At 49.3% G+C, this 27,904-nt stretch overlaps 8 protein-coding genes across 8 annotated transcripts; 6 read left to right on the top strand and 2 right to left on the bottom strand.

Annotated features, from left to right (window-relative positions):
* Positions 1 to 1,982: 1,982 nt before the first annotated feature.
* Positions 1,983 to 3,971, top strand: prm1 (pheromone-regulated protein PRM1; the record flags this gene model as incomplete). Its single annotated transcript, XM_016738045.1, has 1 exon — positions 1,983 to 3,971. One exon carries the CDS (start codon positions 1,983 to 1,985, stop codon positions 3,969 to 3,971), a length of 1,989 nt encoding a protein of 662 aa, XP_016594490.1.
* A 398-nt stretch (positions 3,972 to 4,369) lies between these two features.
* On the bottom strand, positions 4,370 to 8,637 carry PEX2_007670 (putative xanthine dehydrogenase HxA; the record flags this gene model as incomplete). Its single annotated transcript, XM_016738044.1, has 4 exons — positions 4,370 to 6,053; positions 6,112 to 8,069; positions 8,137 to 8,340; positions 8,407 to 8,637. The coding sequence occupies 4 exons, from the start codon at positions 8,635 to 8,637 to the stop codon at positions 4,370 to 4,372; spliced, it is 4,077 nt and encodes a 1,358-aa protein (XP_016594489.1).
* A 457-nt stretch (positions 8,638 to 9,094) lies between these two features.
* Positions 9,095 to 10,958, bottom strand: PEX2_007660 (uncharacterized protein; the record flags this gene model as incomplete). The annotated part of the gene is made up of 2 exons (XM_016738043.1): positions 9,095 to 9,164; positions 9,226 to 10,958. The coding sequence occupies 2 exons, from the start codon at positions 10,956 to 10,958 to the stop codon at positions 9,095 to 9,097; spliced, it is 1,803 nt and encodes a 600-aa protein (XP_016594488.1).
* Positions 10,959 to 11,845: 887 nt separating this feature from the next.
* On the top strand, positions 11,846 to 16,396 carry aarA (L-aminoadipate-semialdehyde dehydrogenase; the record flags this gene model as incomplete). The annotated part of the gene is made up of 4 exons (XM_016738042.1): positions 11,846 to 11,995; positions 12,085 to 12,408; positions 12,459 to 16,039; positions 16,099 to 16,396. The coding sequence occupies 4 exons, from the start codon at positions 11,846 to 11,848 to the stop codon at positions 16,394 to 16,396; spliced, it is 4,353 nt and encodes a 1,450-aa protein (XP_016594487.1).
* Positions 16,397 to 16,958: 562 nt separating this feature from the next.
* On the top strand, positions 16,959 to 17,855 carry PEX2_007640 (carbonic anhydrase; the record flags this gene model as incomplete). Its single annotated transcript, XM_016738041.1, has 1 exon — positions 16,959 to 17,855. One exon carries the CDS (start codon positions 16,959 to 16,961, stop codon positions 17,853 to 17,855), a length of 897 nt encoding a protein of 298 aa, XP_016594486.1.
* Positions 17,856 to 18,623: 768 nt separating this feature from the next.
* On the top strand, positions 18,624 to 20,643 carry PEX2_007630 (ATP-binding protein; the record flags this gene model as incomplete). The annotated part of the gene is made up of 3 exons (XM_016738040.1): positions 18,624 to 18,651; positions 18,713 to 20,235; positions 20,329 to 20,643. 3 exons carry the CDS (start codon positions 18,624 to 18,626, stop codon positions 20,641 to 20,643), a joined length of 1,866 nt encoding a protein of 621 aa, XP_016594485.1.
* A 1,289-nt stretch (positions 20,644 to 21,932) lies between these two features.
* Positions 21,933 to 24,337, top strand: PEX2_007620 (Alkaline phosphatase-like, alpha/beta/alpha; the record flags this gene model as incomplete). The annotated part of the gene is made up of 4 exons (XM_016738039.1): positions 21,933 to 22,185; positions 22,232 to 23,345; positions 23,408 to 23,701; positions 23,758 to 24,337. 4 exons carry the CDS (start codon positions 21,933 to 21,935, stop codon positions 24,335 to 24,337), a joined length of 2,241 nt encoding a protein of 746 aa, XP_016594484.1.
* Positions 24,338 to 25,118: 781 nt separating this feature from the next.
* Positions 25,119 to 27,120, top strand: PEX2_007610 (uncharacterized protein; the record flags this gene model as incomplete). The annotated part of the gene is made up of 3 exons (XM_016738038.1): positions 25,119 to 25,208; positions 25,264 to 25,428; positions 25,492 to 27,120. The coding sequence occupies 3 exons, from the start codon at positions 25,119 to 25,121 to the stop codon at positions 27,118 to 27,120; spliced, it is 1,884 nt and encodes a 627-aa protein (XP_016594483.1).
* Between the last annotated feature and the right edge of the window lie 784 nt (positions 27,121 to 27,904).

The following is a 27,904-nucleotide window of genomic DNA, read 5'->3' as shown; positions in this document are numbered from 1 at the left end:
GAAATAGCCTCATCGGCATCTGCCAGTGGATCATAGTGCTGGGGGTTTATGACTATCATCAAGCTGCGGTTCCAGTCCCGATGTTTATTCGACAAACAGTCTCAAGTTGAACCTTGGAAGCTTCTAAAAGACTGAAGATTCCGTTGGATTCCGTCCCTAAAGTATCAATACGATACGGGAAAGCCGTATTGAGCAAACGCCTTGACATGCAATTGAAAAATTGAAAACGATACAACTTGCTTGTCACCTCAACACAAATACTCGTGACTTGACACGATTCCGATATCACATTTCCTCCATATTACCACTGGCACAGCTATATCTGACGGTAGCAGCTTCTGCCCAACACTCAACTACATCAAAAGCGAAGCGAAAGAACTGACATGGAGCCGCGCAAACAAGAGTGACAGGGCCAAGAGGGCTCTTCTTGAGCTGGTTTTAATAGATATTAGCTACATATCAAGAAATTCAATTCAATTCTGGATGCCATTATCCTATGTGCTTTATATCAATCCTTTTTACGTAGAACTCTCGGAAAACCCTAAAGCTGCACCTGAAGAAGAGATTAGCAAATTTACCACAGAAAGGCCAGTAAAGTGGCTATTAATTCTCAAAGTATCATAGATAAACACAATACAAGCAGTTAACTAGAAATGCAGGCGTCTTCTTGTCATGGAATTCAAGGCATGTAGGTGCAAGTTGTTAGGGTGCGACTTGGTCACGTGTGGTCACGTTTTGTATGGATCTCGTGAATATCACGTGACACGGTTCTTTCAACGCCGGCGACCATAACTCCAATAAACATCAAGTACTTTGTTCACGTACCCCACCCCTTGATGGACTTACTAAATAATCTATAATTATGATGGAATATTTTGCAATATGATTACTTATCTTTCTTTTACCAAAAGTTGTGCTTGTGGAAATTTTGCTTTGCACTCGAGTGCGATCTTCGGTGAATCGATTCACAGACAGGAACACTCGAATTAAGCGGCAACAGCCAAAACGAAGACTAACCCCCAAGGATGAATACATATCGTTTATCCGTTTACACGCATGACATGGGACTGAAATATCTGTACAGGGATGATGTTAGATCAAGCAGCCCTCGCTGTCCAGCTATTGGCTCTCAGTCGTGGGCGGCTAAGCGCCCATGATGGCTATATTTGGTTGATTGTCCACTTCGGCGCTTTTGACACACACAGTAGCCAGTGAGACGCTTCGATGCTTCATGAAACAAACCATTGCACAGACTCCTTGTCTTCAGGCTTTATTTTTATATTTTCTTTGTTTCGAAATGGTCATGGTCCCCTCTGATTGGGGCTGTCCCGACTATACGGGGTTACCAAGGTCCATTCAACTGCTTCTTCATGAGCAACATTGGGCTATTGTAATGCCTGCTGCCGCCCAGGATGTCTGACGATCTTTAGGTGACGTTGGCTGGCTACTATATTTGAAGATTCATTGTCCCTTGTTTTATTTTGATTCTATTGTTCTCAGTCTGCCACCTTTATTCATCTATTGATCCCCCCCTTTCATTCAACATCTATAAGAAATCGTATACACCATGTCCCTCCAATAGTCCGGAATTTTCCTTTGCTCTCTTTATCTTCTTTTAAGAACTCTCCATTTTGATGCAGGCTTTGCATATCTTTTCTTGATCTAATTACGCTTCCAAACATTCCTGGTCTTCGCTGGACGAGATCACACCTGAAACAGTTGACGACTATCACTTTCGAAAAAAAAAAAGAATCACTACAATGGTATTCTCCCGATCCGGCCGATCAGTCTTTCCACTGCTCCCGCCTTATGGAGCTCATGATTCAAGCACGGGGCGGATAATTCCTCTACATCCAGATGGCCTCACTCCCTATCTCGGTCTGCGAGCTCGACTTTCACAAGTATGGATCAACCGATGGACAATACTTCTACTTCTTGTCCTCTTCCGAGTATTGATTGCAGTTGGCGACTTGCAATCCAACATGGCATCCGCCAAGCGTGAGGCTCTTTCTGCATGCACGTCGGTGGAATCCATGGGTAGCGCGATGGCTTCGATGCCCTACTATCTATCCAAGGGTACCAACGAGCTTGTGGCTTCCTCGGTCGATGAAGCCGTTTCTGCCCTGAAATCCGTATTGTTGATGACTATCACGGGCGTCGGGGAGATTCTCTGGTTCGTCATTAATATGATGTACTCCACCTACGCCTGTCTCATTACAATGGCCGTCCGCGGCACAGTAGGAGCCGGGATTGAATTGATCAAGGAAGCTACTGAGTGGATCAACAAAACCCTCAAAACAATCAGCGGCGATATTGAGAGTACCGTCGACAAATACAAAGAAGAACTGAACACATTCCTCGAGACAATTAACAAAGTGGCCAGCCTTTTCTCGAACGATCCAAGTCCAATCAATCTCAACAGCTCAATCAGTACGTTGGAGAATCTGTCTCTTCCATCGTCAGTCAACCGTACGGTTGAAAAGTTGGACAGCGTCGTCCTCCCCAACTTCAAAGAGATCCAAAATTACACTAAGACACTCTTTCAAACTCCCTTCAAAGAAGTCAAAGATTTAGTCAACGGAACTTTGGGCACTTACAGCTTCGATCGGTCCGCTCTCCCAGTCCCTTCCAAGAAACAGTTGACCTTCTGCAACGATAACAAAGGAATCAACGATTTCTTCAACGGTGTCACCGAGCTGGCACTAAAGGCACGCAAAATATTCATTGCTGTCCTCATCATTGCTGCCATATTGGTATGCATTCCAATCGCGTGGCAAGAAATTCGCCGATGGCGCTCAATGAAAGAGCGCTCCCAGTTGGTTCGCAAGGAAGCCCATGATCCAATGGACGTTATCTATATTGTTTCACGGCCATACACCGCCGCTGGAGGTATCAAGGCAGCAAGTCACTTTAGCAACAGTCGCCGACAGATCCTCGTGCGATGGGCCATTGCCTACGCAACATCCCTCCCTGCTCTTTTCGTGTTGGCTCTTGCATTGGCAGCCCTATTCTCTTGTCTGTGCCAATACCTGCTCCTCCACTCGGTGAAGCAGACTGTTCCAGCACTGAGTGCCCAAGTGGGAGAATTCGCAGACAAGGTCGTTGACGCACTGGAAAGTGCCTCAACAGATTGGGCTACCGATGCCAACAAGGCCATCATTAATCTCGATAACGACCTAAACCACAATGTCTTTGGCTGGGTCAATACCAGCACGCATGCCATAAACGGGACTCTAAACTTCTTCATCTACAACACATCCAGCGTCCTAAACGAGACCTTCAAGGGTACCCTTCTGCAAGAGCCTGTCTACGAGTTATATGAGTGCCTCATCGGCCTCAAAGCAGAGGCACTCCAAAAGGGTCTGAACTGGGTAGCTGAGCACGCACATATCTCCCTCCCTACCCTCCCGAACGACACATTCTCCGCCGGTGCCGCCTCCAGCATCAACGACACCTCTAATCCTTCCGACAGTTTCCTCGCTGACTCAGGCGACCAGACAGCCAACAAAATCACCGAGGTCGTCACCAGCGTGATCGACAAAATGGAGGCAGCGGTGCGCATCGAAGCCATCATTGCCACCGTCATTCTCCTGATCTGGGTGTTCATCGCCTTGATTGGTATCGCTCGTGTCATGATGCTTTTCTGGAGCCGCGAGAAGCACCGCGGTGAGGGGGGCCAGGGGCATATTTTGGATCCCGTGCCCAATGGCGGTCCACCACCCCAAGATCCGAGTGGTTTTACTGAAGTTCCACTCACTGCTATCCCGAGGAATATGTCGGGAGACGAGCAAATTGTTCCTCGGTACACAGCAGCGGCAGCACCTTCTGTACCTGTGCGCAATGAGACGTCGTCATATGGTGATGAGAAGCTTGGTTTTGCAGGGCAAAGGAATTATGAGCATGCATTGCAGGTGGACTCGGGTCCTGATCTGAGGGGAAGTAGCTACGTTGAATATGATGTGAAGCGATGATGGGTAATAAATTCCTGTCTTCCCTCCATCCTTCTTTTTATCTTCGCTTTTCTGAAGAAACCTGTGCTCTATATTCTCCCTCTGTCTTTGTGCAATCTCCAGCGTTTCATTGTACTTGCCATTCCCTTTTTCCCCAATATGGGGATGGTGTTCTGTCATAATAATTCCCAATAGCATTTCTAGTTTAGAATCAAGAATGTCACTTGATTTCAAAAGTATAATTTTACATTTGCGAGTTGTTTTGAAAATATCTCAAATCACACCTCTTGCAGCACATCTTACAAGATCAGGATGAACATGGATAGAAAATATTCAATCTCGTTGTCTGACTATAATGAAGAAAAACTCCAAGGCATGGTATCATCTCATACAAATAGTCGGGCATAAATGCATAGCCACTATATAGCAACAAAGAAACTCTTCTCCCCCTCCTTAGGCTGCACTCTCACCCGCTCAATAATCGGATCAGCACAGCTAATCCGAATACGCTCAGGGGTAGCAGGAGACTCTAAAGAAAGGACGTCATTCACGTTCCACTGCTTACGTGCCGCCTTCAAGGCGTCACGAATAGCAAAGAAGACCGCACTACCCATAAACAAGGGCGGCTCGCCGACACCACGCGAGCGTTGAATGGTGCGCAAATTCTCCCACTCCACATCCTTAAGCAAACTCACATTGAAAATCTGCGGGATATCACGGAAGCCAGGGATTTTGTAGTTGCCGGGACCTTTAGTGAATATCTGACCAGAGGCACGGTGCCAAAGACTCTCTTCGGTGGTGAACAGACCTTGTCCTTGTATAAAAGCGCCTTCGATCTGACCGTAATCCACTGAGGGGTTGATACTGCGACCCACATCCATCTTTATGTCGGCGCGTAGAGGTGTCCAATCACCGGTCAGTGTGTCGATCTGGACTTCGGCTGCGGTGACACCTTGTGTGAAGTAGAAGAACATCTGGCCGCTGTTCTCGCCCCATACGTAGCCGATATCGGGGGTACGGTAGTATCCTTGTGCGGAGAGGTTGACACGGTCGAAGTAAGCTGCGTGGGCAAGTTCTTTCATGGTGGCATTGGGCATCTTCTCACGGAAGGGGCGTAGGCGTTCGTTGATTTGTTCACATGCATTGAAGATGGCGTAGCCGTTGAGATCGGAGCTTGCTGAAGCAGCGGTTGCGGAGGTATTGGCCACTGTATTAGTTGCGGTCTCGGAAATGAAAACGCTCTCCTGTGGCACTTGCAACGCTTCGGCGGCGATCATGGTCATCTTTGTGTGGAGGCCTTGTCCCATTTCAACACCACCGTGTGCTATAAGGACACTTCCATCGTGGTAGATGTGAACCAAAGCTCCAGCTTGGTTCAAGAAGAGAGCTGTAAAAGAGATACCAAACTTGGTTGGCACGAGTGCCATTCCACGTTTGGACCACTTGTGCTGCGCATTGTATTCCTCGACAGCCTTCCGACGCTCGTTGTAAGAGCTCTCCTCCATCACTTGCTTGTACATCAATGGCACATACCAATCTTTGAGAGGCTGGTTGAAATGCGTCGTATCATCTGGCTTGTACATATTGATGGCTCGGATCTCTTCGGCCGGGATATCCAGATGGTCTGCGATCTCCGATATATAACACTCGGCGAAGAACAGGCCTTGCGGGCCGCCAAAGCCACGGAAAGCTGTGTTTGAAACAGTGTTGGTTTTGCAGATCCGGCCGCGCACATTGACATTTGGTATTTTATACACGCCATCAATGTGCGATAAGCTTCGCTCCACGATGGCACCAGATAGATCTTGCGTGTGACCTCCATTGGCGAATACATCTGCATCCAGCGCAAGGATTTTTCCTTCCTTGGTCACACCAACCTTCCATCGGCAGAGGAACGGGTGACGCTGACCAGAAGTCAAAATGTCTTCATCGCGGTTGAGCATACATCGCACGGGTCGTTTTGTTTTTGCAGCGGCGATGGCACAAATACCAGCCAGCTGAACAGAGCGCGACTCTTTGCCGCCAAAGCCACCACCAAGGCGCTTCACGCGCGATACAACTTTATTCGCAGAAACTCCTGTCACCTGAGCAACATAGGCTTGTCTATAATCGATTAGCTTAGATTCAGTAATGAGACACAATTAAGTATATCGCTACTCACGTTTCAGTAGGATTCTGGGTACCGCTCCAAATCTCCATTTCACCATCCTCCGGCTTTGGAATTGCCACACAGGCTTGGGTTTCGAGGTAGAAGTGCTCTTGGCCACCCATTCGCGAGACACCGGTAAAGATGTGGTCAGCTTGTTTGAAAGCTTCCTCGGTATCACCATTCTTGATGTAGCGATAGTGCTCAAAGAAAGACTCCGCCTCGATGGCCTCCTCCATCGTAAGAATGCTCGGGAGGTCTTCATATTGGACCTTGACAGCCCTCATACCTTCTTCGGCAATTTTAGCGCTGGTCGCCAGAATCGCACCAATCGGTTGACCAGCAGTAGTAACTTCATCGACGGCAAAGAAAAGCTCATCGGACTTTGGTTGCCCCCACCAGTTCGCCTGAGGGTTAGGAAGATCCGTGTGGTCCACGTAGTCCGCAACACCCGGAATATCCAAAGCAGCGGACGGGTCAACGCTGAGGATCTTGGCATGAGGCTTGGTAGACAGAAGCATACAGGCAAATAACTCATTTTGTTGCACAGGAATATCATCTGTGTATTGAGCCTCTCCTGTGGTCTGCTTCAATGCCGCAACATGCGGAGTCGCTCGTCCAAGAATCTTCTGTTGGTAGGCAGCGGAGGTCTCAAGGTCTTTGGCTCCTGTAGAAATTGCTCTCTCAATCTCAGCAACAACATCTGGATCTAAGTCCGAAGCCTTGACATCGAGTCCCGAAAGTACATCGTAGTAAAATCTGTAGAAGAAGCCCAGAGCCAAAGACTTCCGGTAACTAGCCATACCACCAGGAACTCCAAATGGCAGGTTGAAATCCAGCTCCAGTGCGCTCATGACGCCCTCTAGAGTTGCGGGGTTTGTGAATTTCTTGCCCACCAAAAATGCCTCGGCATTCTTCGCTGAAATGGTCATAGCTGCCATACCACCAAACACAAGATTGGCGCTGACCACATCATTGGTCTCAGAAAGGGTCACACGCAACGCGGAGTTGACAATGGCAATATCATCGTCCTTCCGCTTGGCCTGTTTGTAGGCTCGCATGTGCTCTCCCTGTGCCTTCGCGGCTGGAATGCGCAAGCTAGCGATGATTGCGTTGGGAGCGAGGGCAGTCTTTCTGTATCCTTGGAAGAATTCAGTCATTGGAATTTCAGTCTCGCCTTCAAGGGACTTGGCCACGAGGATAGTGTTGGTGGCTACCAAAACCGGGTTAAGATCAGAGATGGGCGATGCAGTGGCCAGGTTACCCGCCGGGGAAGCGACATTTCGGATCTGTCGCCCAGCAAAATAGAGTAATTGCTTCTTGATCGCTTTGAAAGGTTGGCCTCTAGCATCGCCGTATTTCTCTACGGCTAGGTCACAGATGTGTTCGAGGTCTGTTAAAGACACATTTGCGCCGATCTCCAAACAATCGTCGTGCAAGGTGAATAATCGCAATTCGGGAATATCTCCCAGGTAGACGGAGGCCGCATATCGCATTGCCTTGAACTTAACCTCGATCTGCGTCTCCGTGCTTCCACCGATTAGTTTTGCGTCTGGGTGGACGCTCTTAATCTGCAACAGTTGCGCGACGGTCACTGGTCGGTACCATTTCTTCTTCTTGTTGCCATATGCTAAGGGTCGATATTCGTGTTTTCGCAGAGCGGCAGGGAAGATCAACTCTGTGTCTGGACTGTACGGCTTGAATTCCGGTGCAGGAAATTTGTAATCGACTGTCTCATTCTCGCCATCCTTGGAGGAAGACCCTTTACAGCAGCCACCGGAGCCCTTTTTCTCCATGCAACAACCCGACCCACCATTGGCAGAGGCCTTTCCGCAGTTGTTCGTTGAGTTGAAGCTCTGAGCAGCATCTAGGATAGGTCGATAACCTGTGCAACGGCAAAGGTTTCCATCGAAGGCTTCTTCGACATCGTGCTCCGAGGGAGACGGGTTGTTTCGCAGCAAGGCATAAAGAGACTTAGAACTATCAGTCAACGTCATTTCCCCCTAAATCGAATCAAGAAGAAGGACCATATAGGCGTACCATGACTATTCCAGGAGTACAGAACCCACATTGACTTCCATTACCGACCGCAATCCGCTGCTGAATGGCATGGGGATCCTTCACATTCCCAATACCTTCGACTGTGATAACGTGCTTACCATCAATGCTAACGAGTGGAGCAATACAGGCATTCACGGAGGCATGGTAGATTTTCTTCGTTGTAGGATTGATATGGGAGACGACCTATTGACCGTATAACACTCAGGTTAGCACTAGGTGCGTAGCCCAATATAATTGACTCAAACCCACCACAGTGCAAGCACCACAGCCTCCCTCGGCACATCCAAGTTTTGTGCCTGTCAACCCAATACCCCGCAGGTATTCGAGTAGAGTCACTTCCGGGTTGATCGTGTCTACTGCAACCTTGGTGCCGTTGAGATAGAACCGAATAGTGTCATCCCAATCTTCAGTTAACGCAGATAAGCTAGTCAGCTTCTCAACCGCGACCGTGGAGTCCGTCTGTAGGATTCCCGGCGCCATGGTGGAAATGTAGGGGTGGCGATATTTAGAGGTAAGCTTTCAAGGGCGACTTCAAGTGCGCATTTTGGCTTTTATAGCGAGTTGGGGAATTGCGCAACGACGTAAATCTATTACTAAGATGTGAAGTCTTGATATTCAGTATCAAAGGAGGGGAAATCCTGATGAAATTGGTTGTCTAGCTTCGATATCAGGTCCCACTTGGAGTTGTTATCTTTGCGGGGATCGCCACTGTCCGATGAGAGGTCGACCGTCGGATTCCGCCTTGGCATCTCCAGCCAGTTGTTTTGCTGGAATTACTACTATCCATGAAATCCATGAATGTATATAATAAGTCTAAGTCTTGAATATCTGCTCAGTAAAGTTTCTATATCTGAATTACGCCAAACCAAAATAAAAGAGATGCTACAATACATATAAGAAAAAAATGGTCTGTATATGGTAACCCGCAAATGCACGCTCATGGCCTCGAGCCAGCAAAAAGTTTCTCTTCATCTTCCCACTTCTGGCGCTCAACGACGCTTCGGGCCCTATAAGACAATATAATTTAGCAAAGAGTCAATGAGACATTAGATAAAGGTAACGACTTACCGATAGGCCTTAACAAAACGCCAAACCTCTGTGTCTGCAAGGTTCCAAGCCTCAACAACATCCTTGATGTTGATGCGGTTCGTTTCCTTGTTCTTAATTACCTCACGAGCCTTTTGGATCAGTTCGTATTCTTTGCCAACTCCTTGCTCGCTTGGCGTGCGATCCTGCGCGCTCTTGGCGGAGTCTTTGTCGTTCTCAGTTGCGGGATCAATCTTACCCCCACGAGGGATCTTGAAACCGAGCTGCCATTCAAACTCGTCCAAGAGTTCCGAGGGGAGACTCTGACCTGCCTGAGCAGGGAGAGATTCCACGGTCATCCACAAAGAAGTTCCGACAGCATCTTCGCCTGCGACAACCTGCTTGAAGATCACTCCCCGGTATGAAGAACCCATCTCGGGTCCAAGGTGTTGCTTGGTCACCTCAGACAGCCATGCGTCACGCTCGGTCTCCCGACGAACTTGTGGTGTGGTGATATCCTCTGAGTTCCTCTGCAAGCTGATAAGAGTGTAGGGGTGAGGAAGGGTGCCGATGGTGAACAAGAAAGTGGTGTTTTTATAGGTCGAAGGCTGGCTGATGCGCATAGGTTGCTTGGCAGACCCAGTCCCGCATGGGCGGCATTCGGGTTCATTAGGTGGACAAGAGTCGGGAATGGGCGACTCGGGGCACTGAATAAGAGCCTTTGCCAGCCGCAGGGCAGGTTCCACCAGCGCGGTAGTGTGCTGAGGGAACGGTTTCAGCACGGCCAGTCCGGCCGGGAAAGAGCTATGGAAGTGATTGTGAAGGTGGGAGTTGATCAGTTGGACAAGAGCCAGCTGACCACTCGCAGGGCTCTCGGTCATCTTTTCATGCACGGTAGGGTAGTGAGAGGTAATGGCTGCGGATTTATAAAACGCCAAAGCACTCGGCGGCTCAACCTTAAATGATTCCGGCGCAATCAGATCAACGAAGGATTGGGTTTTATCATCGAGCTTCAGGACTGCGCTCTGAACGGCCGCATCGATCCGCGACTTGTCCGCCGAGTAGAGGCCATTCTTGAGGTTTTCAAATCGGGTAATTGACTCTGGGACACTTCCCCGGCGAAGGTATGAGAGCATGGGATCATCATAACGCGCCATGGGGAAGCAGTGGAAGTCTGCCAGCAAGCCGGTTCCCATGTGCCCCCACGCAAGCCAGGCGAACACCTCGTTCTGTGCTTTGGGTGCGAGCTTCCACTTCTGAACAATTTCGTAGTTGGGGTTCTTCATCGCATCACCCGGAGTCAATACCACAGGCTTGAATCCTTGCGCAAACCATGCCCGACGCCACGCGAGAAGCAATTCCGCATCGGCATTCAGCAAGTCCTTGAGATCCTTGCCATTGGATTTGTTGGGATTATATTTCGCATCGTAGTACGTGTAGATCGGTCGACGTTCGCGAAGGGGAGGGAGGACGGATCGATTCTCATCCAGGGTGATGGCAGAAGAGAATGGGTTCAACCATTCGAGGGTGCTGTACCATTTCGACTCGCCGTGTGTGCTGTTGTTCTGTTCCTCGGGCTGCTCGTGGGAGGGAGGTCGGAACGTGGGCAGGTGGAAGTTGCTTAATGAAGGTAGTTTTGGTGTGGGCACGAACTTGGCTGGGCCTGTGGCTGATTGCTCGCCGGCATCAGGCACCGGAGAGGACGAGAAAATGAAAAGCAAAAGCGCAACAAAAACAATTACAGACAGGAGGGCTGTACTCCTGTGAGGAATCATTTTTCCAACATTCAAACCAGAGGACCTGTATTGAGGCCCGTCAAAAGTTGAGAAAACACGTGTGGCTTCAAACCGCGACGCTTCTCCTGAAACTCCACCTCAACGAGACCGGATTTGGCCAACGCAGTCTTGGCGAGAAATTGACGATAGGTATGAAGGTAACTCAGCACGCTACTATCCGAATCTCTTGGACTAGATTAATTTCACCCTTCCAATGATGAACCAAATACAAAGTAGGACCTTTGATAATAATCTTTCTGGCTAGGGGGATGGCTGATTCCTTGCCTGAGATCGAAGAGCAAATGATGACTCAGCCAATACATTGGAAACCTTAAATGACCTCATCGGAAGAGTGGTCCGTGAATCTACACCATAGAAGCTCTAGAGTATAAAGGCTCTTGCTTAACAACTAGATATATGTTCAAAGTATTATTGCATTTATCTATGAATGATCAAGATAATTGACGCTTTTAGTCTCTATTATATATATTGTGTTCATTTACAAGCAGCTGGCAGTGATTCATGAACACTATATATATCCGTACGTACCTACTAATGGAGCTATGTGAAGGTTTTGTAAGATGATATGTATATCAGTCATTTCCTAATGAAATTTGCATACATCAGCAATTGATATTTTTAAAATAACAGCAGATGCAATGTTATACATATATACCTTGGTTTTCCATCTATATGTCCTCTTCACCAATATCAGACCTCTGCGGTAGTTGGGTTTCTACCCTCATCACCCCAAAGATAGCTAGCCAGGAAAATAATAGCCTCAAGGTGTAAAAGCATTCAGCGGGGAGATAAGAGGAAAATAACTAGATCCCTTGTACAATGTGCTTTGTACTCCCTGCATACAATCTCGCCTCGGTTCTGCCAACATGTGCCGCTCTGGACTGGAGAAACCTCACCTCCGACGCCACCCCACTATGTACAAGGCGGTGAATACTCTGTGGGGAAAGCAGCTAATCAGCGCCTCAATTCTCATTGGCAGAAATAGCGGCGAGATCGGACTTTTCCACTATGGGGGGGTAATTTTAATATTGAGTCATCGTATCTTTCATTCTCCAACTATTTTGAACATACTGCAATTATGGCTGTGGGAACGGCCTCTTTGCAGGACCGCCTGGAGATATGGGCACAAAGGTTGAACAACCTGACTGTCTCTCCATTGACTCGCGATTATCCCGATACACAAAAGACCGACAGCAAGAGAGTCATTGAAGCTTTTGAGTCTCTTCAACTCCCCAAGGACAAGCTTTCGGGTTCGTTATCCGGATTTACTGCTTTCCTGACTGCCTTCATCATCCTGGTAGCGCGATTGACCGGTGATGAGGACATCGCTGTGGGCACAAACTCCAATGAAGATGGCCGTGCATTCGTCATCCGGGTCCCCATTGATACCTCGGAGTCATTTGCCCAGCTCTATACTAAAGTAGATAAGGTACGTATGTATGTTTCTTGCTATAGGGATTGCTGCTAAAAGCCTTGTAGGCATACAAGGAGGGCTCTTCCCAAATTGTGCCTTTGGGCAGCCTTCGCTCGTACATCCAGGAGAAGTCCAATTCCGAACGCACCCCAGTCCTCTTCCGATTTGCCGCATATGATGCCCCTGCTGCTTCGCAAGATTACCCTGCAAACACCTTCGATACTACTGATTTGGTGGTTAATGTTGCACCCGGGTCAGCCGAGGTCGAATTGGGCGCATACTACAATCAGCGTCTCTTCTCAAGTGCTCGTATCGCTTTCATTTTGAAGCAATTAGCCAGTATTACTAGCAATGCTGCTGCCAACCCGGATGAGGCTATCGGCCGTATCGACTTCATGACCGAAGATCAGCGCGCACTCTTGCCCGACCCAACATCGAATTTGAACTGGTCTAAATTCCGTGGTGCTATCCACGACATTTTTACCGCCAATGCGGAAAGTCACCCAGACAAGTTGTGTGTGGTTGAAACTCAGTCGAACAGCTCCCCTCACCGCGAGTTCACATATCGCCAAATCAACGAAGCCTCCAACATCCTCGGTCATCATCTAGTACGGTCTGGTATTCAGCGAGGAGAGGTTGTCATGGTTTATGCCTACCGTGGTGTGGACCTGGTGGTTGCTGTCATGGGAATCTTGAAAGCCGGTGCGACATTCTCCGTGATCGACCCTGCCTATCCTCCGGAACGTCAAAACATCTACCTCGATGTTGCCCGCCCCCGTGCTTTGGTGAACATTGCCAAGGCTACAAGAGATGCAGGTGAACTTGCGGATATCGTGCGTACTTTTATCGACGAGAATCTTGAGCTCCGCACTGAAATTCCTGCGCTTGCCCTACTCGATGATGGAACCCTCGCCGGTGGATCCGTCAATGGCCAGGATGTCTTCGCCAACGAGGTTGCACTGAAGTCCAAGCCTACTGGCGTCATCGTTGGTCCTGACTCTATTCCCACCCTGTCTTTCACATCCGGCTCGGAAGGCCGGCCGAAGGGCGTTCGTGGCCGACACTTCTCCCTGGCCTATTATTTCCCTTGGATGTCTGAGACTTTCAAGCTCACCCCAGACGAGAAGTTCACTATGCTGAGTGGTATCGCTCACGATCCTATTCAGAGAGACATTTTCACTCCATTGTTCTTGGGTGCTCAACTCCTGGTGCCCGCCCGGGAGGATATCCAAAACGAAAAGCTTGCTGAATGGATGCAGAAGTACGGTGCCACCATCACTCACCTTACGCCTGCTATGGGTCAAATTCTTGTCGGTGGTGCCTCTGCTCAATTCCCTGCTCTTCACCACGCATTCTTTGTGGGTGATATTCTGATCAAGCGAGACTGCCGCTCACTCCAGGGACTTGCCCCTAATGTCAGCATTGTGAACATGTACGGAACAACTGAGACTCAGCGCGCCGTCAGCTACTTTGAAATCCCTAGCTACGCCAGCAATGAGGGCTACTTGAACAATATGAAGGATGTGATTATGGCTGGTCGCGGAATGTTGGATGTGCAGATGCTGGTTGTCAACCGCTATGACCCCACTCGTCTTTGTGCTATTGGAGAAGTCGGCGAGATCTACGTTCGTGCAGCGGGTCTTGCAGAGGGCTACCTTGGTTCCCCGGAACTGAGTGCGAAGAAGTTCCTTACCAACTGGTTTGTTAAGCCTGAAGTCTGGGCGGAAAAAGATCAAGCCGAATCTAAGAACGAGCCCTGGCGTGAATTCTACGTTGGTCCTCGTGATCGCCTTTATCGCAGTGGTGATCTCGGCCGTTACACGCCATCCGGAGATGTTGAATGCTCTGGCCGCGCCGACGACCAAGTGAAGATCCGTGGTTTCCGTATCGAGCTTGGAGAGATCGACACCCATCTTTCTCAGCACCCTCTGGTCCGTGAGAACGTGACCCTGGTGCGAAGAGATAAAGACGAGGAACCCACATTGGTCAGCTACTTTGTGCCCGATATGAACAAGTGGGCTTCATGGTTGGAGAGTAAGGGCCTTAATGACGATGACTCCGAATCTGAGGGCATGGTTGGTCTGTTGCGCCGCTTCCGTCCCCTCCGTGATGATGCCCGTGAGCATCTCCGGAGTAAGCTTCCTACATACGCAGTGCCGACCGTTATCATCCCCCTTAAGCGCATGCCTCTTAACCCGAACGGCAAGGTCGACAAGCCCGCACTTCCATTCCCAGACACTGCAGAACTGAGCGCCGCTGCACCCCGCCGCCGCTCATCTGCGGTGCAGGCCCTCTCTGAAACCGAGCAGACTCTAGCTCAAGTCTGGGCCAAGCTCATTCCCAATGTGACATCTCGAATGATTGGACCCGATGATTCCTTCTTTGATCTCGGTGGCCACAGTATCCTCGCACAGCAAATGTTCTTTGAGCTTCGTCGCAAGTGGCGTGTTATTGACATCAGTATGAACGCTATCTTCCGCAGCCCGACCCTCAAGGGCTTTGCTAGCGAGATTGACCGCCTGCTAGCCATGGAATCATTTGCAACCAGCGATGACAAGACACTAGCTGTGCAAGCTGCTAATGAGCCGGATGACGAGTACTCGAAGGATGCCGTCAAGCTGGTGGATGAACTGCCCAAGTCATTCCCTCAGCGTACCGAGGCTATGCTCACTAGTGAACCTACAGTGTTCCTTACTGGAGCCACTGGTTTCCTAGGCGCGCACATCCTCCGAGATCTCCTTACCCGTAAATCTCCCTCCACTAAGGTGGTAGCTCTGGTTCGGGCAAAGACCGAGGAGCAGGCACTTGAGCGACTTCGCTCCACTTGTCGCGCATATGGTTTCTGGGATGAAGCATGGACCCAGAAGCTGCAGGCCCTGTGTGGTGATCTTGGAAACCCGCAGTTTGGTCTTTCCCAGTCAGCGTGGGACGACCTCACCAACCGCGTCGATGCTGTGATTCACAACGGAGCTCTTGTCCACTGGGTCTACCCCTATGCGACACTGAGACCGGCTAATGTCATGGGTACCATCGATGCCCTCAAGCTTTGCGCCAGCGGAAAGGCCAAGCAGTTTGCCTTCGTCAGTTCGACCAGTGCTCTGGATAAGGATCACTTCGTCCAAGAATCCGAACGTATCATCGCCGCTGGTGGAAATGGTATCAGTGAAGACGACGATATGGAGGGCAGCAGAGTTGGCCTTGGAACCGGTTACGGTCAAAGCAAATGGGCCGGAGAATACCTTGTCAAAGAGGCCGGCCGCAGAGGCCTGAGGGGAACCATTGTTCGCTCCGGATATGTTCTTGGTGATTCGGTCACCGGAACTACCAACACTGATGATTTCCTCATCCGTATGCTCAAGGGCTGCATTCAAATTGGCCTTCGCCCGAATATCTTCAACACCGTGAACATGGTGCCCGTCGATCATGTGGCTCGTATTGTCATTGCCACTGCCTTCCACCCACCTTCCACGGGCGTTAACGTTGCCCATGTTACTGGACACCCTCGTTTGCGCTTTAACCAGTTCCTTGGTGCGCTAGAGCTCTACGGATACAATGTACCTCAGGTTGACTACGTGCCTTGGTCCACTTCCCTGGAACAGTATGTCAACGATGGCGAACATAATGACAAGGAGTCTCAGCATGCTTTGTAAGTTCCACCCTTTTTTGGTCTCGGTCCCATGACGGATACGTACTAACCCTCTTCAGAATGCCCCTTTATCACTTTGTTACCTCGGATCTTCCTTCTAACACCAAGGCTCCGGAATTGGATGATGTGAACGCAGCGACGGCTCTGCGTGCCGATGCAACCTGGTCGGGTGTTGACGCATCAGCCGGTGCTGGCGTGACCGAGGAATTAGTCGGCTTGTACGCCTCGTATCTGGTTCAAACCGGTTTCCTCCCCGCACCAACCGTCGCTGGAGCCCGCCCTCTCCCTGCTGCGCAGATCAGTGAGGAACAGAAGAAGACTCTCTTGAGTGTCGGTGGCCGCGGTGGTACATCTTAAATTTATGAAAAAAGATTCATGTACTTATTCTGATTTTTAAAAAGCATTCATCTTCCCGATCCCCCTGCAAAATATAGATTACATGGAGCCATTAAAAACGTGGCTTGTGGTGTATACAACCCTGACAGTTCGGAGTTGCTCGACTCTATCGAAAGAGCCCGATTCGTCGATCTGCCCGTTCCATACTACTCGGGACTCGCCGCTATCCCTCCCCGCTCTTTATTTACTCCTGTCACTGGGGAATTTATATAGCTTAAAAAATATCCTCTTGTGTGCTCTTTTCTGTATCTCTCTCCATTATTAGTATTCCATCATGCCTGAAGGTAAGTGTGTGAGCCGTGTTTATGCGCGTTCTTGGCACTTCAACTTCCCCATCAATTTTTACCCGCTTTCTCTCTTATCTCCCATTCCACCTGATCAAAACTGTTGGAGATCCGTGAGACGTACCGATTGTCGGGATCAATTGTCTCCCTGATCATCTGTGTAATCCTCCGGTCTCACTCAGACGGCTTTCCCTTCACCAATCCCTGTCATAATCCACTTCTTCCCTTTTTTTCCATCCATGGGTGCTGCGAGATTCACCGGGCGAACTGGTCTCATTGCGCGTGCAGTGGGGGATTCCAGGTACTCACCTGGTTCCCTGCTCACCACTCAGTCTCGAGTGACGCGCAGCATTACCGCTCTCTCGGCGGTGTCTCCCAACAAGCCCTTCTCAACCTCCATACTGCTCTCCTGCGCCAGCCACCAAAGCACCAGCGCAGCATCACCCTCGAGTGTGGACACAGATCCCAAGTCCAAGATCCCGACTGACATCGCTGGTGCGGATCCCACAGATCGATATGCAGCAGGCCTACGCCTGAACAAGGAATGGGCTGCACAGACAGCCCGCAAACACCCCGACCTGTTCCCTACCCTCGCCTCAGGCCAAACGCCGCAGATTCTGTGGATTGGGTGCTCCGACTCTCGCTGCCCGGAAACCACCTTCCTGGGCCTCGAGCCCGGCGACGTCTTCGTACACCGCAACATCGCCAACGTCCTCCACCCAGGCGACCTCAGCTCCACCGCCGTTATCGAATATGCCGTGCAATACCTGCGCGTCAACCACGTCGTGGTGTGCGGGCACACATCCTGCGGTGGTGTCGCGGCCGCAATGGGCAATAAGAATCTGGGTATTTTGGACCCCTGGCTGTTCCCTCTTCGTCAGTTGCGTGAGCGTAACCTCAAACTTCTGCAATCAATGCCCAGTGATGAGGCGGCGTCGAAATTGGCTGAGTTGAATGTTCGTGAGGGATTGAACATTGTCAAGCAGAAGAGTGTTGTGTTGAATGCCATCCGCGAGCGGGGACTTGAGGTTCATGGCTTGATTTATGATGTTGGATCGGGTGTGCTTAGTGAATTGGACACTCAGGATTCGGAGGAAGTTATCAGGGCTCGTCTGACGGCTTTCCACACGGAATGAGTTAGCGGGGTTTTCTCGGAGTTGGAGGTTTTTTCGGCCGAAGGCCAACTGATTGCGAATGTAGTATACAACATAAGCGATACATAGAACATCTCTAGATAGCGGTGTATATTTGATGAATTGATGATGAACATAAACTTAAACTTACAAAAGATTTCCTTTTTATTTTTTTTTTCCGGCCCTGGGGAAAATGTCGGGGCTATGCATACCCCTCATATCGTATGGCATGATGTGTGGATCAACGGGCAGCAGATCGTGCAATGCAGACCAATCACTCTGAAACATCTTTATATGGTGTTCGGGTCCAATCAGAGACTTTTAAGGCTGTAGGGCTCTATAGAAAATACGAAGTATATCAAGTATATTCTTTACACACCTTGTCTTGATGGCAAATTGTAAGGTATCTATTGTATAGCAACTCCATACGAAAGGTACACAAGCACAACAACGCTTATTGTACATTCGCATCTACCTAGGTACCTATGTATCAAAGAGATGGTGTTAGTAAATCTACGATTCTTCCACTATTTAACTATGGTTCACCTGTAGCCATTATCAAAACAATAGCTATAAGCACAATTACTATGTATCCATTAGAAGGTGTAATAGTAACATAAGAAGTGGCTCATCCATACGTGGACAAACATGTAATGGTAATCCCTCCTTCCAATCTTGGTTCCTTCTCTGAGTACTTAAGTTCCCCTACCTTCTCGGATTTAAATTCTCTTTTCCCTCTTTGCCTCTTCCAACTCTTGCCTAACATTCATCATGACGATCGATATCTCAGATGGAGGTGGTGAGTCTATGGCCATTCGGACATTTGACTACTATTCACCTAACCACGCTAATAATCAAAGCCATCGATGATAGCACCACAGAACTCAAGACCAAGGATATCCAGTATGAGCCTGTAGGCACCCTATGTGATTTCCGCACCCTCTACCAAACAAATCCCAATGGATTTGGTGAACGGGCATGGAGCAGAGAAGTACCCACCGACTTGCCCGATCCCGTCGAGGATGCAGAGTCAGCACAATACGCACTGATCGTGAGAAAAAGAAAGTGCTATGATGGACGCAGGAGCTTGTCGATCTATTCCATCTTAGTACAAAGCGAGCGTCTCAAGGAATTCTTGGAAAGGGCACTGAAGGATTATCCTGGTGTCACAGCGACCTTGCAGCGCCTCGAGATCAAATCCCCTTTCCGGCCTTTTGTTCATCGATGGGAAGCAATCACCAAACTGCGAGATGAGGAGCAGGATCCAACAACCAAGGCCCATGTGGATATGTTCTACCGCATCATGGACGAGGAGCTCAGGGATGTCATTGACCGCAAGAACGACCTCGTTGCCAAAGGTGTCATCACTCACGAGTTGGCTTGGACGATCCTGGAGCCGCAGGACGTGGTCCTTTCCGCAGAGGATGGAGTACGTGCATATTTATTCACGCAGGCATCCTCGGAAGGTGAACCATCGCAGAATGATACATTCGAAGTTGAATACGTCGAGTTCGACGGAAGCAAGTTCGGATACAATTACACGTGGCTCACGATACCCAGCTTTCCGGGCACTGTACCAATTACCTCATTGCCTATCTTTCCACTCAAATACCACCCAGAGAAGGATACTATCCAAGAGTCGTTGACTAAACGGGGCAAGGAGTGGGAAGCTTACAAGGGGTACCATTTCAAATCCTATGAAGGGGCTTCGACCAGCAAAAACTCCAAAGATCGGGATAGTAATTTGAAGAACACCAAATACCGTGTCAACAGTCGCGTCATCATCGACACCGAGGCATACAACCGTTTTGGGTCGACGGGGTCAGTTCACGTTTACAGGGAGATTGAAAGAGAACTAGACGATGCGCAGCGCCTGATTGCAACCCCAATGCTCTATGGATACTCTCTGAATGACAAGGAATGGTGTTCGTTCCATGTGGGCCATTTGAAAGACATTGAGTGGAATGAGCAGGCCTTTGGTTCCCTAGTCCTGCCGCGGGAGCAGCAGGGGCTCAAGGAAGTGATCTTGGCTGTTGCAAAGGCTCAATCCAAGAATGTGGATGGATTTGACGATGTCGTTCGAGGCAAAGGCCAAGGGTTCATTATGCAGCTTAGCGGTCCTCCGGGGGTCGGAAAGACCCTTACGGCGGAAAGCGTTGCTGAGGTCATGAGGGTTCCTCTATATGTCATGAGTGCTGGCGACCTTGGAGTTGACGCTAGAGGGTTCGAAACAAAATTGAAAGGCATCCTGCAACTGATTCCCAAGTGGGGAGCTATGCTGTTGCTTGATGAGGCCGATGTCTTCATGGAAGCCCGTGATTCAACCAATCTTGCACGCAACGAACTTGTCTCAATCTTCTTGAGAATGCTTGAATACTACGAGGTAAGCTCCAATCGTGAGGTCATCAAGGCCAGAAAAAAAGAGGGAAAGTATGCAAAAAGGATGTGTTGCTGATATTCTATCTTTCTCTTCCAGGGTATTCTCTTCTTGACCACCAACCGCACACAGAATATCGATCCTGCCTTCGAGTCTCGGATCCATCTTTCCCTCGCCTACAAGGAGCTCGATACGGAATCCAGGCGCCAAGTTTGGGCCCAGTTCCTGAGCCGCTCAATGAACATTGAGTCCTTCACGGATGAGCAACTTGACCAGGTGGCCGAGTTGCAATTGAACGGTCGCCAGATCAAGAATGTGATCAAGACAGCCGGTCTCTTGGCTTGGTCGAAGGAACGCGAGCTTCGATATGAAGATCTGATGACGGTGCTTGCTCTGAGAGATTTGCAAAAGTAATGCCAGGTGAGACAAGGGGAAATACTCCGTATTCCATATTGATCATGAGATAGTAGCTACATAGCTGGTAACACCCTATGGACTTAATATCAGAATTCCAATAAAAAAGTCCCCAATTTTATGGCTCAATTTTGTGTCCGGAATTTTCTTCCCATATATTGACACGCAAGTGCCGAGGTTTGTGTTGGGTGTGTTGGATCCTGCACTCCGTTGCCCGCCGTTTGCCGCCAACGGGTCCGAGTACGAGCAACTAGGCTGAACAGGCAACACCCAATAACACATCAGCCAAGACTTTCATTTCGCATTCCACCGAGTCATGTTTGTTGATACAGCCTTGGCTCTCACACTAATAAGGCCTCCCGTCTGCCAATAATACTTCCGGCAGGAACCGGGCCCGTCCCTCCCCCCCTGAACCATATAGGGCTATACGGGGCTCTTCGTTCTCGTTCCCGGATACGCAGATGCCGGCCCACTCCGTTCCATACGACATGGATTTATGTTGAACGTGCATGTTGAAGATGCTATGGCTTCTTAAGGCTGAACAATTGATATTTCCCCGGAATGCCGATCATCGGGGGGAAAATATACACAGCATCACCAAACACACTAAAACGTCAAAACACCACCATTATCTCCAGAGTTGAGCAAAGGCCCCCTGACTCAGGTCCACCGTGTGTTGGCTAGTGCACCCGCACGATCCGACGCTTTCACAATTATAATCCAATCGAGGTGGCGCCCCCATGGCACAACTCCGATAGTATGCTGTTGTGGAGCACGCGAGCAGTCAATCTCTTCTCCCTAATTTTCTTACTTTTCTAATTTCTCTTTTTCTCCCCTGCCCCTTATATCGTGCAGTATAAACGGATTGGAAAACAGTCCGTGTCGAAGGATTTCCTCATGTTGGCCGCTTTTTGAGTTGGGCCATCATGATTGTCACTCGTTTTCATCATCCGCAGCGCTTGATCTTATCTATTTTGGTGCTGTCTGGTCTCTGCTCCAAGTTGCTTCACATATACCAACATCGATCTCTTCCTTTATACCTTTTGGCTCTCTATTTTCCTACATTTTTTATTCAGGAGATCCTCCTATTCGTTACAGTATGGATTCTCTTATATACAACCTCCGGTCGGTGGTCAGTAGCCGCCGTTATCGGCTCGACGATTGTCGCGTTGGTTCACCTTATCCTAAACGCACCGGCCAACGATATTGACTTTTACCCTCAGATGTATTGATTTATTAGCAACGTCGTCGCAAGTCAGTTTCTATTCTCAGACCGGCAGCGAAATTCGATGGGATGCAGCCAGGTCCGTGGGCGCCAGTCGGCAGGGAATGAACTTGATATTGAGCGGACTGGTCCCTATGGCTACCGCTACAACGGTGATTGCAGTGGCTTCCTGGCTTATGGCTCAAGGGATCTGGAATCTCATGACCGGCTGGCTATGTTCGCTCTCCAATCTCGGAGACGCCAGGACTTTCGCCGTGTTACCGGGGCCCTCCGATCTGAGAAATCTAGCGTCGAACAAATCTCGTCTTTGGACGCTTGTGGGTACCGGCATCACAATCGGACTCTGGCTGATCCGGCCATCAGTCCCATACAATCATATGACGGGAGCTCTGCCATTCACCATGCTTGGGGAACACCCCAGCGCTCGTCGTATGACCATCAAAACATTCCCGCTACCTGAATTGCTGGCGGAGGGATATCGGGAGCCTGCAAATGGGCACTATAAGGGGTGGGCACCGACATTGGATGACTCGGGTAACACTGCCTACGGAAATAATAAGCCCGCCTGGGCGCGAGGCCCTCTTCCTGCTGCGTTTGAGAGATGGATTGTGAATCCCGATTCAAACACGACCGAAATTATCTTGGAGACTTCGAACTCGACCGTTCAAGATGTGTCCAAGAGAGGCACAAAAGAATCACATTCTAAAAGCCAGAACAAGACAGCTGAACCGCGACACTACTTCTATAACCCCGTTCAGGATCCCATGAGGATAAGCAACCTTGACCTGGAACCCCTTGGTCCTCTGCAGGAGGCCCTGAAGGACCATGCCATCCCGATCAACCACATTGTCTTTGTGTTCTTGGAAAGCGCTAGAAAGGACCTGTTTCCCCTCAAAAACGATTCTCGCTTGTACAACCAAATCCGTGAAGCAAATGATATATACGATGAGGAGGATGAAGCCGATCTACACGACAAGCTGTCTCAGCTAACCCCCGTGGCAGAGATGCTTACAGGGGAACAATCTGGCTTTGGTAACTCGATTAACTCAACGGATGCCGGACTAGGTGGTCTCAGCTTCGACGGGATATTGTCGGGGAGCTCTCTCTCTGCGAAATCGCGTCTTGTCAACTACTGTGGTCTTGGACCGCTTCCGGTGGATTTTATGCATGAAAATGATATTATTCCGTACCAGCCGTGTCTGATGCATATCATGGATCTATTCAACCAGCGCAAGAACTCTTCTGCCCCTGCAAATTCTTCTGGCTCTGGTAATTCCACCGACTCTGGGAATTCCACCAACAGTCACCTAGAACGGGAATGGCAAACCATCTATGCGCAGTCTGTCACTGGGGACTTCCAGGGACAGACTCGGCTTATGGATCTACTCGGTTTCAATCAGACGTTGTACTCGGAAGACATCGATGTGGAGGACGCGAAATATTTCCACGAGGAAATGGAAAAAGTCAACTATTTCGGGTATGTTGTCGAGCAGAACGCCCTGCAACTGTTCCTCGTGAGTAAATACTAACTTGCCACAGTTATGCCGAAACTGAGGCCCGCCCCTACATCAAAGACATGATTGACGAAACGCTTCGCCAAAACAAGAGACTCTTCCTTTCACATTTCACCAGCACCACTCACCATCCTTGGGGTACACCCCAAGGCTGGCACCGAGAAAAATATTTCGGTAGTGTCCACAGATCACAGCACGAACTCCTGGACGACTTCCTCAACGCCAACCGCTTCGTCGACACATGGCTCGGCGACCTAATGGACATGCTCGGAGAAGCTGGCATCGCCAACGAGACCTTGACAGTTTTCGTGGGAGACCAGTACGTACAATTTCCCACAAGTAACCAACAAACCTGACATCTAACCCACGAAACAGCGGCCAAGCATTTAAAGAAGACTGCCCCGTCACAGGAACCTACCACAACCCACACATCACCAACTTCCGCGTGCCCCTAGTATTCCACCACCCCTTATTACCCCGCATGCACCTTAATGTCAACGGCAGCACCGTATCCATCCTCCCGACAATCCTCGATCTCCTCGTAAACACCAACTCCCTCAACGCAGACGACACCGAGATTGCCCTGGATCTAATGAACGAATACGAGGGCCAGTCCCTCATCCGACCGTACCGCACCTCGCACAACGGCCGCGAAGCCTGGAACATGGGCGTTATTAATGCCGGTGGCTCGATGCTGAGCGTTGGCTCCGCTGCTGTGCCCTGGCGTCTCAACCTACCATTGAACAATGACTTCGAGTACCGGTTCACGGACTTGAGTACTGACCCGTACGAGCTTGAGCCTGTCACTGGCTGGACTATGTCGGCGCTTGCTGCGGAGGTTCATTCCAAGCATGGGCCTGAGGCGTTTGATTGGGTTCAGAAGGCTGAGAAGGTTGGGCTTTGGTGGGTTGCCGAGCGGAAGAAACTTTGGAATTACAGTGACCCTGATGAGTGAAGGGCTGTTTGCGATAGTAGACGGCTTGTGTTTTGTTTTCTCTTTTGGTGCTTGGAGCGATTTTCATAGCATGCATTCTGTGGTATGTGTTTTTTTTTTTTGGTTTGGGACCTAGGGTTAGTTTGGTTACCTTCCAGCTCTGTATGATATACTGGTTGGGTAGACCTGTTGTATATAAAAATATATAATTTGTGCTGTTCTTCTATTAATATCGATTCTAGGACAGCTTTAAGCATGGAATAATCATACATCAGATACAGTCACTGTTGTTAACAGCATCTATAGAAATCAGTATGGCAGTATCCAAGGCGGTAAGCCCCTGTCCTATTATGGAAGTGCCAAGTATGCAGACAATCATACCAAAGCTTCGGAGATGAATGCTTATTTAGCTAAAAATTGGAGAGCGCTAAACGATGGGGTCTAGGACTAAGAACTTTATACTTCATTTCCAATGTTATTGCCGTACAAAAGGTGACATTATTACCGATAGCCGGGAAGTGATGACGAGGCCTCATGGTTTTTGCGGTCCACTTGGAGATCTTCATGGAGCCTAACGGGAAAGAAAATACCACAAATTCTACTCCGGACGTTTCACCCCCTTCGCTCCGTCGAAGGATCCAATTATAACGACCTTTGCTTGGCCCTTCCGCCCCTGCCATTCGCCCACAGGACTTGGCGCCTCCTTCGATCCGCACATATCTTGCCTTGTCTAGACCCCCGACGATGGTCCCCTTTCCTCTTTTCTTCTTCAATGACTTCCCTATACCACGCTCTTTAAAGGATGCTATTTTTGAGCTTTCCATTGCTGTTATGGCTGTGCCAGACCGCGCTGGCGCAATATTCCAGCGATGATCTCATGTCATTCGTTACGGTCCGTGTCCCACATCCCACAAATTGTTTAATCCCGCTAACACCGTGTTCTCCAGCTCCCCGATATTCGGGCAGTGAAATTCGATGTCCACTACGAAAACCGCGAGCGCATTAGCCCCGGTTACTGGTTCGTCGCTCCCTACCTACACATTGGCCCCGACCCACCGTCGACCTTGTACGAGCAATATCAGATCGGCCCGCATATCTACGATGGTGAAGGGGTGCGTTTACACCAAACCCCCGCGATACGGACCCTGGCAGCTGACCATATTTCGTTATAATAGCGCCTTATTTGGACTGGCTCGCAACAGTTCGACAACCGGAACGTCTTTGATTTCAAAGTCGTCAACAGTCTGGGCCCTGACCCATACCTTTCGATGATCTTGCAAAACTCGTGGGATTCGAAAATAGACTCTGGGTATGGGTTGATCTTGACCAATGATTATCAAGTCCAACGAAAGCTTCCTTTGCGGAGGGACCTCGGTGCTTTTGATATCCATGAGTTCAACATCCAGGACGACGGTAAGACTGCGCTGGTCACGATCTACCTTTCGCATGAGATTACCCTAGAAGAATTTGGTCGCCCGGAAGAGTCTACTTGGCTTGAGACCGGCGGGTATGCTGAGATCGATCTGAACACCGCCGAGATAGTCCAGTGGTGGGACTCTTTTAATCGCATTCCTCTACCCGAGACCGTCCATTACACCCCATATTCTCCAGTAGAGGGACACCCTGGCTGGGATTATGTGCATATTAACTCAGTTGACAAGAATGAGATTGGGGACTTCTTGATTTCATCACGGTTTACGAACACCATCTACCTCATCTCCTGTATAGATGGAAACATCATGTGGCGATTGGGTGGACAACATAGTGATTTCGAGCAAGATTTCACTTTTTCAAAGCAGCATGACGCAAAATTCATTGAGTCTAATGGGACACACCATATAATCTCATTTTTGAACAACGCCTCGGACGAGGAATTCAACGAGGAAAATATCTCATCATCCCTATTTGTCGAGTTGGATACCGGCGCGAGACCCATGACCGCAAAAGCCATCCGGCGCTACAACCGCCCCGATCACCAGCTTTCGAGACTCCGCGGCAATACCCAGCTACTTCCGAATGACAATGTGTTCACCTGCTGGAGCAAAGAGGGCTATATTTCCGAACATGCCGCCGATGGAGAGCTATTGATGACCGCCAACTTCACCTCCTCACGCTATTCATCCTACCGCGGGTACAAATTCGAATTCATCGGTCGCCCCACAGCGCCACCAGACATGGTAGCGTCAGTCTACGGCACCGATGAAACCAACATGGTGACCACGTTCTGGATCAGCTGGAACGGCGCGACGGATGTCGCAGAGTGGCATTTCTACGCGCAAGCCTCTGAATTCCACGACCCTGTCTTTATCGGCAAGACCCCGCGATCCGATTTCGAAACCATGTATATTGCCCGCGGATATCTGGACTGGGTATCTGCCGAGGCAGTAGATGTCAATGGTACCGTCTTAGGCAAGTCCGAAATGCACCGAAGCAAATCCCCCGACTGGAAGTCTGTCGGATACAGAGGGAAGTCAACCACACCCATCCCGGTTGACCCATCGATCATCTACCAAGCGAGCGATAGCGCAGCAGGAGACAGTGTAGTTAATGAGTCTAACCGCACATCATCGGATGCAATCGATACCCAGACACAGAAGACCACCCAAATCCTCAAGCATACTTACGATGCTATCCGCAGCATTAGCGGTATTTTCTCTTTTGTTTTGCTTCTTTGTCTGTTTGTCAGCGTTATGGTATGCTATATGGTCATCCGTGGCTGGCGCGTCCGGGTCTACCAGCGTCTTCCTTCGGAAGATGGGTTACCAGGCGAGCGGGTGCGTCTTGCATCGCCACATGAGGATTGAATTTCTTTGGTTTGGTCAAAAGCATTGAACGCTGTTTGCATTATTTGCCGGAGTTTTTGTACATTATTTTTTTCGGGTTGGTGGACTGTAGTCCACCTAGTCCAACTAGTCCAACATATATATAGAGAGTACTAGTTTCGTTGACTACCCGGGCACATCGGAGTCTTTTTGGGCTTTCGCGATATACCACAATTCTTTCACACTAGACCTCAACTGTGACTCAGCTCTGACATTTGGAAAGGCTTTGCTTTGGGTGGGATCGGTGGATAGTACAAAGTAATACCCTAATTATGCCCAACCGCCGCCAAACTCCGAGTATGAGTGCTGTTTTGATTCGCCAGGTCTTTACATGCCCAGGTGCACTATCACACGCTAGTGTCGTGTATCATTCAAACCTTCTTCCCTTGCCTTTTAATTTATTCCTGTCATCTTCTTGCTTCTAATTGTTCTAATATTTTTCATTGTCCCCTTTCACTTTGCCATGACCGACAGTGACTTCCATCATATGGCAACGTAATATTCTTCCAAGCCACTCCTTATGTCAGCATAAAAAAACTGATTCATCCGTGGATGTTTCTTTCATGTTCGAGAATCCAGACCGGAAGTGGATCCCACTGCTTACGATGAGATTTAAGCCTTGAAAGCATCGGTCATGCGACCCTACAAGGTTTAAACGTCGGGAAGGGATTACATATGACCACGATAGCGGTGTACTCGAATTTGATGCAATTCTTTCGTGATGCAGGCAGCTCTAAGATCGGTCACCGAAGCTGTTCTCGAGGTG

This window comes from Penicillium expansum (genome assembly GCF_000769745.1).
Source record: "Penicillium expansum strain MD-8 chromosome Unknown contig21, whole genome shotgun sequence".
Taxonomy (NCBI): domain Eukaryota; kingdom Fungi; phylum Ascomycota; class Eurotiomycetes; order Eurotiales; family Aspergillaceae; genus Penicillium; species Penicillium expansum.
Note: the sequence above shows the minus strand (reverse complement) of the source record. Positions and strands in the feature narration are given on the sequence as shown.